The 13,743-nt window shown below is 37.6% G+C and overlaps 1 protein-coding gene and 1 long non-coding RNA gene across 10 annotated transcripts; both read right to left on the reverse strand.

The window, feature by feature from the left end:
• Positions 1 to 286: 286 nt before the first annotated feature.
• Positions 287 to 6,237, reverse strand: LOC112191038 (putative disease resistance protein RGA1). Of its 8 annotated transcripts, XM_024330564.2 has the most exons (8): positions 3,227 to 6,237; positions 2,317 to 2,448; positions 2,075 to 2,216; positions 1,817 to 1,903; positions 1,425 to 1,722; positions 1,123 to 1,305; positions 617 to 708; positions 287 to 506 (listed from the first exon to the last, which is right to left on the reverse strand). In XM_024330564.2, exon 1 carries the CDS (start codon positions 6,156 to 6,158, stop codon positions 3,273 to 3,275), a length of 2,886 nt encoding a protein of 961 aa, XP_024186332.1. In that variant the 5' UTR covers positions 6,159 to 6,237; the 3' UTR covers positions 287 to 506; positions 617 to 708; positions 1,123 to 1,305; positions 1,425 to 1,722; positions 1,817 to 1,903; positions 2,075 to 2,216; positions 2,317 to 2,448; positions 3,227 to 3,272. The 8 variants fall into 8 exon arrangements, with proteins under 8 accessions (XP_024186332.1, XP_040371559.1, XP_024186338.1 ...); XM_040515625.1 differs by lacking the exon at positions 1,817 to 1,903; XM_024330570.2 differs by lacking the exon at positions 1,817 to 1,903 and having other exon boundaries at positions 1,425 to 1,756.
• Positions 6,238 to 6,706: 469 nt separating this feature from the next.
• On the reverse strand, positions 6,707 to 8,660 carry LOC121051464. Of its 2 annotated transcripts, none has more exons than XR_005805787.1 (3): positions 8,539 to 8,660; positions 7,985 to 8,087; positions 6,707 to 7,244 (listed from the first exon to the last, which is right to left on the reverse strand). It is a non-coding gene; the product is annotated as an uncharacterized LOC121051464 (long non-coding RNA). The 2 variants fall into 2 exon arrangements; XR_005805788.1 differs by having other exon boundaries at positions 6,707 to 7,006; positions 7,157 to 7,244; positions 7,985 to 8,594.
• Between the last annotated feature and the right edge of the window lie 5,083 nt (positions 8,661 to 13,743).

Genomic DNA, 13,743 nt, shown 5'->3' on the forward strand with positions numbered 1-13,743 from the left:
AGAGGGACCGGGACCGAAAATCTTACTTCGGGCCGGGACCGTAGTTGCATAAAACAAGGACCGGGATAAACCCGGACCGGGACTAAACAGGTCCGTTTTTCGGGTTTCCGGTTCCAGTCAATCTTTGCTGCTTGACCTGCTTCTGTTTAGCGAGTATAAAGAGCGATGCAATATGATTCTATGAACTAGCAACATTGCTGCAATGCTGAAAAAAAAAAAAAAAAAAAAAAAAAAAAAAAAAACCAATAAACCATTCTGCAAAGTGCAATCTACACTAGCAGCAAGGTTGCAAATAAATCCATCTTGCAAATAACCATTCAAAGCAAGCAACCAACACAATTACACAGCAAGTTCACCAACACATATTGTCTTAACAACATAACAAATTAAAAACCGAAACAATGTTCAACAAGACAACAAGAGCAGTTTAAAAAGACATGCAGCTGCTCCATGCTATTGCTGCCATGCAGGTGCTCCTCCATTCCTCCATCTTCAAATTTTTTTCCCTACACAATTCAGTTTAAAAAGACATTGTATTACACAAAAACCAATGCAACAATGCAACATCATAGAAACAAAAACCTAAAAAAGGCAGCAAGGCAATAAATTGATATACCTTTAGCTTTTCTTGGTGGCAGCAGCCCTTGTTTTGGTGGTACTAAAGAGCTAGAATCTACCATAGCAACTGATACTAAAGAGCATTGAGCACTACGTATCAAAACAGGAAAACTTTAGAAGGATATTAAAAAAATGCAAGGAATATAAATTATAAGGAAGATAGAATTTGAAATTTCTACAATAAAAGATAGACATACTTGAGTTGGATTAAGAAATGGAATCAACAAAAATAGTTTATGTTCTCGAAATATGGTGGATCTCTGTTTTTTTTTTTTTCCTTGTCTTTGACTAGATGATTAAAAGGAAAGCTCAGAATTCACTTCTCTAAAACCTTGGTACCTACACATTTATTAACCATGTCAAACTCTGATCCTAGTCAACGTAGATTTCCTAAATGCAGAAATGTATATATATCAACTACATAAATGTCTACACATAAAACAAACAACAATGATCAAGTTTTGCTTGATAGTATGCAAATGTCATTGCTCAAACAGAACTTACTTGCACCTTTGAGGAGTTTGAACTAGTTCTCTTGGGATAACTGCTATCCATTCCGAAATCCGCAAAGAAACTCGATGACTTGGGTGCAGAAAGGGGTGTGACAGCTGGTGGAGTGCTTTTGGTTGAGGAAACTACTGGGATAACTAGTTCTTCAGGCTTCTGATCATACAGACTTTCATTTGGCTGCATTTGTTAAATTCATCTTGCTATAAGAAAGGCATAATCAAATAACAAAAGAAACTCATAAATATATCTAACATATAGTAGTGGATAAAATTTCATTCTAAGTTAGTAATCAAAACCTTTGTAGTGAGTTTGCGAGCACCAAGTCCCCCAGTTTTCCCAGTTTTCTTAGCACCAAGGGGCTTTTTGACGGTACTGGTAACAAATACATGGGGAGCAAGTGTTTTCTTAGCACCAAGTGTTTTCGCCCAAGTGTTTGTTATGACCAAGTGTTTTCTTAGCCCCTTGGGCCAGTTTTCTTAGCACCAAGTGTTTTCGGCCATAACAAACACTTATTTTTCTTCTAAAACCCGGCCCGAACCGGCCGGTCCGGATCGGTCCCTTCCGGTCTTTCGGTCATTTTTGCCCACCCCTAGTCTGGCGGGAGAGAATGGAGAAAAGTCAGCAAAAACTGCATAGGAATGGCAGGACCACAATTGAAGGGAAAAACCAAAGGCGAAACTGTCATTACACTGTCGTGGGGAACAGTCCGCAACAGTATAGGACGCTTAGTATATAGTAAACAAGTACAGTAGTTTGTACAATGTACAAATATTTCCTGAAAATGATTTAAACACATAAGTTGCATCAGACAAGGTTTTGTCTGGCTAACAAAGAAACAGAAAAATTCAATATGTTTCAAATGTCCCCATATTTGTAACATACACATATATTATCAGACCAAGCCATTCTATAGAACTAAGTGAATCAAACTTATTTAATTACATACCTATTCAGTTAGTTAGAGAACACTGTATGTTTAAAATGTGAGAGGCCATTCCGTGATTCCATGCCTCTGTTCTTGCAACATCAAACTGAAGGTATGTTCCTCCCAAGATGAACAAACTCTTCACCAGTGTCTTTCATAAGAACTGTAACAGTTCCAAAAGTAGTTAGAAATGACTGCCGTCCATCTCCCCCACAATTTTTTGGACATAAAGAAGAGGAGGATAGAACAAATGTCAAATATACCTCTTCAGGAGTTGCACAAATTCTTCAATGTGCAGAGATCAGCATGACATTAAAAATCTTGAACATGAAATCAAATGAGACTATTGGGTTATTTATGTCGTTCCACTGTTTCAATGCAGCGAAGATCTTCAGCTGCTGACATAAGAAGATTAGCAAGCAAATTTATTAGTCATTCATAATAGACTCCAATAAAAAGATTAGCCTTTTTGCAAATTCAATCCATGTAACAAAATTTCAAATGGTGACTTGATACACTAAAGTGATGATAACTTACTCAGCTATCAAGTTTAGTCCTGGCCTTAATATACAGTTTATTGGTTACTTCTTGAATTTATGCAATTTGTTTGATTGTTGGCCTTACCCGATGCAAAATGAGTTCAAAGGCTAAATTTAAAAGGCGCCTTCCTAAATTAGTAAAGAGTAGAAACTGAGACTAGTTGATATAGATTGAGTGAGAACATCAATTAATCTAGCCATTGAGTTGTAATGAAAAGATGGAAAAGAAGTAAATAAATCTTTGCATTTGAAAGTAGAGAAGCTGAGACTACGAGTCAAGAGCAGCCAAGATGAGACATGTTAGACATTGTTAAACTAAAATACATAGCTGACTAAATTCACATTAGAGCACAGCAAGTTCAAATTTACATAATATTTTTTTCTATTGCTTGGTTGATTAGGAAACAGGAAATTGTCAGGTTTTATAAAACTAAAGCAGTAAGTTTTTTTCGTCAGATCCACATGTTGAGTTGTAAACCTTGACTGAGAGAAATGATACCAATCTATTATCATTTTCATTTAGACCTTGAGACAGAGGGACTGCTCTGGTTTCATCTCAAGCCAAAAGAGATAGATGATTGTGAAAATTGGAAATTAACAGAAAAAAAAAAAGATTGGTGAACAAATTACGTACCAAGGAATTGGATGGATGACGTTATTGATCAATCCTCTTGTTCGATTCAAACTCCATCGTTTTGTACAATTTTGGCTTCAATTGTGATGTTTGGGATGTGAGAAATCTTGGACCACTCCGGGCCTTGCCTGTCTTTGCAACTTTGGGAGAGAATGAAACACCGGCTGATGATCAAATTCTGAAGCAGCGGCGTCTTCCTTGGAAGGAAGTATGGCAGTGTCTTCAGCTTAAAGCAGTACTCGATGGATAAAGTAGAAAGGCGTGGCATGAAACAAGTTGGTGACGATGAAGTAGCATCATTCTCATCATGATCCCATTCTTCCCACTCCGGAAAGTAATCGAACTCGAGTTGTTTCAGATTTGGGAACAATATAACTTGATGATCAAGTGAGTACTCAAATCCAACCTTTTTCACTTCAAACATGCGTTCAAATCTGAGTCTCTCAAGGGACCCCAAGTAGCCCAAAACCGAAAGAGGCACATAGTAAAAAACATGGCACCGAGAGAAGGTGAGGCTTTTCAAGTTAATTAAAGAGGAGGTCCAATTGGGGTAGTACAGGGTGCTGCCATAGTAACCTCTGATCTGTAAGGATTCAAGATTTGAATTTGGCTGTAAGGCATTCAATACTACTTCTTGGATGGTACTCTGGTTGCCCTTGCTCTCATCAAAGTTGAACGCTAGTACCAAATGAAGAAGGTGTTTCTTGTTCACCAATTTGGCTTTCTCCGCATCACTCGCAGCACTATCTTTCAATTTGCCCATAAATCTGATGAAAAGCTTCCCCTGAAGCTCGTCCATGTCTCTCAATTCACTTAACCTGAATCCTTCTACATCTCCACTACCTTCACCTTCAATTACAACCCACAGATCTAGCGTCCGTAGACTTTTCAACCTCGCAATTGATTTGGGCAACTTCAGATGCCGAATACCCTGAGCATGAAGATGCTGCAAGCTGGTCAACTTTCCCATGGCCTCGGGTAACTTTTTAAGGCCATCGCACCCATCAACTCGCAAGGTTTGCAAATTGACTAAATTACACAAACTATCAGGTAATTTCTTCAGCCTCCGATTAGAGGATAAATCCAAATACCTCAAGTGCACCAACACGCCAACCTCGTCCGGAACTTCTTCGATATTGTTGCCACTCAAATTCAACGTCCTCACGCATTTTAATTGTAAAATCAACTCTCCGCTGAGACTTGTAATTTTACAATTAAATGTTGTAATGGTCCGCAGACGTTGGCAGTGGTCAAAAGAAAAGGGAAAAGGTGAATAGGGTGCAAACATTATGGTCAAATGACTAAGCTTATTATCTGCCGGTAATTCTATTCTCTTCTCACCACCTTTGAACTCAACGATTAAACATTCATTCCTGGTTAAATATTGGAGAAAGTCGTGCACAATATCATGCATTTGACACTTTTCAATATCTCCAAATTCATCTTTCTTGAAATTCTGGAAGAAAGATCGCCTTATCAAGTCATCAAAATATGACTCTCCAATGTCTATTATTGTCTTTTTTTTGTTCCCAATTGAAACAAGAAAACCTTGTGACATCCACAACTCAATCAAAACTTTTCTATTAATTACATGGTCTTTTGGGAAAGTAACACAATATAATAGACACTGCTTGATCATTGGAGTTAAATCATAATAACTTAGTAATAGCGGTTGGAAAACGTGTTGCTCCATCGTGTGTAACTCCCATATCTCACTACTCAAAACATCTTGCCATTCTTTCTTTTCTTTCTTACAGCACATGAGACCACCTAAAGTCTTGGCAACAAGAGGCAACCCTTTGCACTTCTTTACAATTTCCCTACCAATAGGTTCTAAATTTCGACACTCATCTTGGTTACTATTGGCAAAGGCAATTCCAGCGAACAATGACCAACAATTTTCATCACTCAACACCTTCAAATTGATAGTGTTATCTGGTGCTCCCATCATCCTAGCTACTTCTTCTTTTCGTGTAGTGACAATTATTTTACTACCTACAGCACCTTTCTGCAAATGTAGCTTCAAGTTTGCCCACTTCATACAGTCTTGGTTCCACACATCATCTAAGACGAGGAGAAACTTTTTCCCCTCAATAGACTTCTGCAGACATTCGAAGAAAGCGTCTAGGTCACTCGAAATGGAATTGACATTTCCACCGAGGCGTGCAAGGATGGTTTTGGCTATGTTGAGCTCATCAAATGGGTCTGAGACACAAACCCATATTCTATCTTTGAAATTTTCCTGGACTCTTTTATCATTATATGCCAGTTGAGAAAGGGTTGTTTTACCGATTCCACCCATCCCTACAATAGGGATGACAATGGGGCTCTGCCCTTCAGGATTACTCTTACTCAACAACTTACCCACCAATAATTCTTTTTCATCTACCCGACCAAATGTTTGATCGACAAAAGAAGTAGTCTTTTGTCGCTCAATATGTTCAGTACTACTTTTTGTGTACTGCAAGTTAAACTTTTGCCTAATATCAGCAATTGTTGCTAACCTTTCATTGAGATCTTTAATCTTTTGGGCAATGTCCCGACGAAAAATAACTCGACTAACTTGGCCAGAACAAAAGAAAGCAGTAGGAATGCATAGACATACCTTCTTCTTAGTCGTATCAAGAGCATTTCCATCTTCTTTCTCTTGTGTCTCAATTTGTAGCCTCAGAATTTCAGTGTTCCAATCATCCAACACGTCCTCCATCTCGTTGGACACGTCCTTTAAATCATCCAGCCATAGTTTAACAGAAGCCTCCTTCACTTGCCTCTCCTCTGCATCTTTGAGCACGGCTTCTATAGCTCGGAAATAGTGGGTGAGATTTGCAACTTCTTTCTTAACATCAACTACCAATTTCACCTGTTGTTGTACCTGTTGAATGGTGATTGAAGCCAACTGTTCTAGAAGAACAGAAATGAGTGCTTCAGCCATCAGAAATTGATCAACTTGTAGTGGAAAGAAGGGGAGACCGATCAAAGTAGCTAAGAATAAGAAGTGTGTCAATACATATATGTACATACCATGATACATTGATACCATTATATGTTGATCAGGTCGACTGACATCCACATGTGATGATGGCCCTATAGGGCCAGACTTTACTTTGTACATACCATTATTACATCAACCGACATCCACGTGATGAGGGGGCCTAAGGGGCAAGACGTTACTTTATATCATGGACTTTTCTTTTCAACTTTTTTGTTTTCTTTATCAAATTTAATTCCAATAAAATGAAATCATTCATTTCTCTTGCTTTCGTAATCGTCATCTTGCCAAATATTTGAAATAAAATCTAACAGAGCAAAATAAACAGATTGGAAAGGAAACGTCAGAGTAAGACTCTATTATGAAAAGAAAAGAAAAAGTAAAGGCAAGCAATAAAGACATGGGTCATGTTAGGTAGAATGCATTATTGGTCAGACTAGATAGATAGCCCGCGCTTTGCTGCGGGTATTTTTATTATCGATATGTGTTTTCAGTCGATTAGAGTATATAAACAATTATTATCTTTTGGTAGTTAAACGCTAAATGAGGCTACATAGCCCACACTCTCTTTCTGGATTCTATGAACCCAAAGAGCAAGAGTAGGTTTCACTCCAAAATCAGTGGCAACTGTAACTATAATCTCCTAAGGCGTGAACATTGATACAGAACTATTACAGATCATTAATGGTGTTGATGTACTCTTGAAACATATAGAACTCCTTCCAATCTCTGTAGATCTTGTAGGTGCATCATTTTATAGTCATTGTAGAAGCTATCGATAGATGTCCAAGCTGGTAATATATAGAAACATATAGAGAATTATTTGACTTGAGAATTATTTGAATTATTTATCTGGTTTACAAACTCAGATGCCAAAGTTGGAAATTAGATAAGGGAATAAAAAAAAATTGAGATAGATATAGAAACAGATAGACAATTACCTTATTTGTTGAAGCGCACCATTCACTTATTTCTCCACTAAAAACGCTTTAGGCTTGCTAATTCATAAGAAGCAACCAGCCATAGTTCCTGTAATCAACGAAGTTGAAACATTAAGTGACAGAAAGAATACAACTAATGAGATTTTGTGTAATTAAGTGACAGAAAGAATACAACTAATGAGATTTTGTGTAACCCCTAGCATTGTAAAGTCATTCATTTCTTCCCTGGATTTACAAAGAGAAATCGATTTAATCAGAAAATGAAAGAGATGAGACAAATGCCACAAAGAAAGATTGAAAATCAAAGGAAAGACAGAGACAAATAAAAGGCTACTTTCCAAAACTTTCTACTTTCCTTTTGGGTAGACTGTTAATTAATGCTTGAGGGCGAAAGCTTCTGCCTTTAGATTTTCTTATGTTGAATATTGAGAACATTAGATGATTTGTGGGTTGGGTTTGGACGTTTGGTGAATAGATTGTGTTCAGGGTTGTTGAGTTTGAAGCAGATTTGGGTTGAAGGTTAGGCTGCCATACTGTGGCATTCCCTTTTTATGTTCTAGATTCAACTGAGGGGAATTTGCATTTGATGTTTCGTATTAGCTACTGCAAAATAATGTATAGATTGGCTGAATTTTTTTTCTCTCCAATACTTAGGGCGCATTTATTTTGTTTTGAAAATTCTGGTATTAGTTTTGCCTAACAGTAACTAAACCAAGGTAAAGAAGTGCCTATCAGGGAAAAGAGCTAACATAAGGAATGAAGTAGATGTATTTGATCAGCCATACCTGCTTTATAACCAAATGAAATAAAATTGAACGTTTTAATTACCTGGTTGAAGCTCAACAATAATTGATGAAAGTGTAAGGTTCTGCAAGCCTTAATCCAATTTCAAACTGTGGTTGATGAATTGATGCATGACATTTCTGAACACCTGAAAAGAATTTATCAGTCAAACTACAAATCCACAATAGCTAAATATCTGTAGTTTTAGTGTATTTCAGAAAAACAAAAGAAAGATTCAAGCGCAACTGCTGTTGTTGTAAACCAACTTAATAACCGCAATCAAATTCGGAGAACAAACGTTACAGATTCTTAACAACTGTGGAATTACTAAAAGACAATGATTTATCAATCAACTTATACACTTGTATACAGTAATCTAAAAGACATTGATCTATTTGAGTAAGAAGTTGACTACTAACATCCCAAATTTCAATTTGTAAACCAGATTCGAATTTTTCTTTCTAATTGAAAATATGTGTTTCTGGGTTTACATATCCTATTCAAGCTTAAATTCAATTGAAATAAGAGACCCACAGTTTATCAAATGCATAATTTAAAGAGAAAAAGCCTAAAGAAAGTGATTGATTGATGATACTAACTCAGTTTTTATGGAGGTTGACGTTGATCGGAGATCGCAAATAGTGGAGGAGCTGGAGTCGACGTAAATGGAGAGTTCCCGAAGCCACTCGTGAGTCAATCTTATGGCTTATATGCTCAGATTATGAATAGTACAAAGGTAAATTGCCAGAACAGTGATTAGATAGATCTAGAATCTGATAGATATTCTAGGCGTTTCCAGTCTCTTCTACTCAAAAATTCTGAAAATATAGAACGCATAAGAAGAAAAACAAACGATGGCCGACAGTAATTCACGTAAGCACCAAGGGCAAAAGTGTCATTTAATTCTGGCTCGAATGAACAATGACCACGCTAATGAACAGTGACGCGCCTGTGAACAATCCAAACGCCCTTTAGATAATAGATAATGTGTTTTGTCCAAACGCCCTTTGGACCATTATTACATAAGAATATTCAACTTCAGGTTTTTTTTTTTTTTTTTAAACCTTGAAGTCCATCAATTAGTACAAAAAGAGCAGTTGATTCATTCCACACTCGAAGGTGCATTCCATTAGTCCTGACCGGCTGACCCAGGGACCATATAAACTATCAAGTAACCTGATATCATGAAATACCACATTCTCAGACCCTCAGAGCCGTCCCTTGACCAAGGCAGCGGCCTTGGGACTCGGTTTGGGGAAGGCCTCCATCTCAAAATACTTATATATAGATAGTCAAAGAAAAAATACGCAGAGTTGCAGTCTGTAGAAGACGATGCCGAGACCGATGAAATCAAATCCCGTAACTCCGTGAGGCCTCATTTATTATTATTATTATTATTATTATTATTATTATTATTATTATTATTATTGTATTGTAAGTTAAACACCCCAAGTTTCATCTTTTTCAATCCATCACTCTGGGATTAGAAAAGAAGATAACCAAAAGTTTTGCTCTCACTTTCACCAATTTAGGCAAAAATGAAATGTTGGCTGCTGAAACATGAATTTTTTATTCCACTCTGATTCTTCCAAAGACAAATGGTAACATTTCTTCCTTTTATGTCTATTTAAGCCATTGACAGACTCTCATAGACTCACATACCTCCAAAATTTTGTGGTTAAAAAATGAGTTTCTATTGTTCTTTAACGGCATTGTTACTTTTTATTTTATTTATATAATCTGCTATGTTTCAATTTGAACTTTGCTTTACTGACATAATTTTTATTTTCAATGAAAAAAGTTATTAGGAAGACCACTCTAAATTTTAGTTTAGGTCTCACTTTGTCATGGGACGGCCATGCTCATTCTCAATATCCAACAAAATGATGACTGACCCAATGAGGTCCTCCTCTCTATCAAACACAACCAGTTCCTTATGTTGCTCATGTCCTAACCAATAAAACATTTGCTTTAATTGAATCTGGAAATTCTCGCAAGGACAGTGGTTTTGGTTTCGACAGCATTGGTGTTGATCTTTCTCCAAGAATCAGTACTCAAAGTGTATATTGCTGCCCTTGGAGGATTATAAATATGATATTTATATCCATCATCCCTCAAACTAGTCCAATGTATTCGTTCAATTTAGGATCATATCCAAACCCCTAAACATACTTGGACCACACATCTTCATCGCAATCAACATCTGCAAGGTATGGAAAGGGGGGAAGAAGCTTGAATTCCGGAATTACTAGGTTTTATAAAAGCAGCTGAAAAGATTTAACTAGAACTCCTAGAAATAGACAGATGATTCCATTGCAATGCCCTACAATATGAACTGCTTCGCCTCTAGTCTTTAGACTCATACAAAGAAGAATCTTCATATCCTCGATACTAGAGATAATAATGTTGTCCTCACCATTATCAATATGATCATCATTATTGCATAAATTAAGCAACGAAAACACTAGCTCTCCTTCTTCTTCTTCTGCAGTCTCATTAGCAGTGTCCTTGATGTTCTTGAAGACTAAACGCATCTTCATACGGAGCAGACTGTGCAGGCGGTTGGAATAGGAATTGTAATCGGAGAGGTGCTTAGCTACGAACCTGGGATTGTTGATCGGTGCATACCACCCTTTAAAGGCGCATTTCAATCGCACCAAAGCCTTGGGATGCAGAGTTGACAGGATTTTCTCCACCAGATCTTCATCAACCTCTGTCATTTCTACCACGCCCTTTCCTCTTCAACCTCCTCGATTAAAAGTTATAAAAGAGCGAATTCATTACAATAGATCACAATGATAATAAAAGTTATAAAAACAATGGTGCTTAGAGAATTATTAAACAAAATCGGATCTAACTATGTAACCTTAGTCCTTAACCTGAGAACTAGAACAGTAGACGGGGAAAGATATGATGATTCAGAGAGAGCGAGAGAGAGAGATCGAAATGCTAGTCCGCTAGAGCCGGAGATCGACACGAAATTTGTTTGTTATATATTATATATTGTTAAAGGAAAAATAGATTATGTGCCTTCATCAAAGCAACTGACGGAGAGGAAATCAAGGATTCAACGATTACCATCAATCAGCACAATTAAAGATCAATCAGCATTCAATGTATTTAATGCAATTCATATTTCCGTTGTAATCCTCTCCCTATATAAAGGGACTATGAAATGAAATGAGTAGACCAATTCTAATTGTCATTTTACTTTAACACGTTATCAACACGCTCAGAGACAATAACCAAAGAAAAAATCAAAACCCTAGAAGAAAAAAAAAAACCTTTTCTTCTTATTCTGCCGCCACCAAAGATTAAAAAATAAATTTCTTCTTCCTCGTGCAACAGCCCCACCCTCTGCCATCAGCACCTCACTAGCCAAACCGGCCTCAGCCTTGTCCAGCGTTGCACTCCATCCCAACCCACCAGGCCGCGCCTTGCACCATGCAGCATCGAGAAATCCGCCTCCACCCCTTCGCGGCCTCACTGCACCCAGCCAAGAGCATTTGATCTTCGCACCCAACAGCAGGACCACAGCTCCGCATCCGGCCGCAACCAAAGCCCAGCCCCCCCCCCCCCCCCCCCCCCCCGGCGCATCAGCCCCGCCTGCGCCGATCCCAGCAGCCCACTACCTTGCTGCCTGCAATACACCGATCTGCAGCACACCACCGAGCCTCCAGCCTGCAGCAGCCCGAGCGACTGCCCAGCCCCGACGATCCCTCGTGGGCCAGCGTGACCAGCAGCCACCTTCACCGATCTGCTCCCACCTTCGGATAGGAGCATTTTAATGCGATGTTTTAACTGCATTTCCCTACATTTTCTGCGCCATTTCCTTGAAAAATCCCTGTTTGAGAAAGTTTCCATTCTTTGATTGGGAAAGTTCCTAATTCTAGAAAGTTTCCATTTTTGTAGTTTCCATTTCTCATTTCTGGCAAGTTTCCATTTTCAGTTTAGGAAAGTTTCTATTTTTCAAATTAGGAAAGTTTCTATTTTTCATACTAGTTTCTATTTTCAGGACCTCCGAGCTAAAAAGTGGAAATGAACTCATGAATGGAAAGAGGAGCTTGCGAACGTCAAGACGAGCGAATATGAGAAGAAATGGGCCACACAATTGAGCAGAAATGAAGAAATAAGCTTTCCTAGTTCAACCAGGAAATCCTGCGAAATGGAGGAAGGCTTCCCAAGCAAGTTTCCAACGCAACCATGAAAAAGAAATGGAAAAATAATGTGTTTTGATGTTGGAGGATGAGAAGGCTTGAAGTTGAAGCAACGAGGCCCAAGAACTATATGGATTTGACTTGGATTTTCGGCAAAATGGATCAAGGCCCATGAAAGCCCATGGAATTAGGGTTTGTGACGCAAGAAGCAAACCCTAGGGATGCTTTGCCGTGAAAACCAAAGGGAGGAGAGAAAAGTGGTGTGAAAAATCAAGAAGAAATAAAAGATTACGCAAGAGATTTTCTAGGGTGAAGTTTATGGAAAGAAAAAGTGTGGACATCAAGAAAAGGACCAAATGGCGTCTAGATTCATTCCTTGAAACCCTAAGGATATCTTTGCCGAATTACAAGAAGAAAATCAGAAAATATTCAAGGAATTTCTGCAAGAATATATTAGGGAATCATCTTGGAGTTTTGTGATTGGTTGGATGACACACTAGGGCTTACTTGGCAATTTCTCATTGGTGGAAGGCATGTGGAATTATTAATTTAATTCCTTGAGAAAATAAACAGAAAATCACGGCTTGGAGGCAAAGCATTGCCGTTCCCTATATATACAAGCACCCTAGACGTCTCAAAAGACACTTGACAATTCAGAAAATTCTCTCTACGCGCGAAAGCTCTCTCCATTCTCTAGTTCAACCTTTGGCGTTTTCAAGCAAGGAAGGAAGAAGCAAGGACTAGGCCGTGAGCATCTCCACCATCCCATCTTGAAGCCGTGTACTTTGAAGCTTGCTTTCAAGTTTCATTAGTTCATCATTCGAGTTATTCATCCATCTCTCCATTCACGGTGTAATTCAACCTTCTTTCTTGTAATCACTTTTGATTCTCCTTGTTTGATTTCGTTAAAGATTGTTCTAGTTAACGTTTATGTTTGAACAAGGTTTATAATCTGAAATTTTATGATTGAATAAAGGATTTCGAATTCTATGTTGTGATTCCATAGTTGCTTATGTGTGATTGTTCGATTGAGTTTTCTTTATAGATATCTTTTGTATTTTAATCTTATGTGGTTCGAAACACTTAGGGTTTTGATATGAATGGTGCTAGATTTAAGAACATGATTCAACTTTTTGTGTTATGAACTTAAATCAAAAGTAGTAAAGGTTTTGGACAAAAATCGAATTCAATTGAAAAGGATTGTAATTAGGTGAACTTATTCATACTAAGTTGTACACTTGAGTTGATAGCTTTTCTATGTGTTTCTTGCGTTGAATATGTATGATTGACTAGCTTTCTAGGGCTTGATTACATGTTTGATAGGATTAGTCTATGTGCTTTCATTTAGATTAATTAGCGTTGAAAGTAAAATATGGGAAATCGTTTGCTTAATTTCTAACGTTTCACATGATCAACTCCTTTCACATGACTTGGAAGAACAATGTAGGGTTCATTCGAATTCAATTATAAATTTAGTTTTGATCTTTGTTTCTTACATTTCATTCTTGTGTTTGTGTTTTTGTTTATACTTAGTTTTAATTCTTGTTTTTAAATTTCGAAAAACCAAAAACCTAAAACCCCCTAAAATCGTAAATAGTGTTTATGTTGTAAATATTATACTTTGTTTTATTTTAATTGTTTAAATTG

This window comes from Rosa chinensis, chromosome 2 (assembly GCF_002994745.2).
Source record: "Rosa chinensis cultivar Old Blush chromosome 2, RchiOBHm-V2, whole genome shotgun sequence".
Lineage (NCBI taxonomy): Eukaryota > Viridiplantae > Streptophyta > Magnoliopsida > Rosales > Rosaceae > Rosa > Rosa chinensis.

Coding starts and splice junctions, on each gene's coding strand:
- LOC112191038 (XM_040515625.1), bottom strand. CDS start 6,158: ATGGCTGAAGCACTCATTTCTGTTCTTCTAGAACAGTTGGCTTCAATC.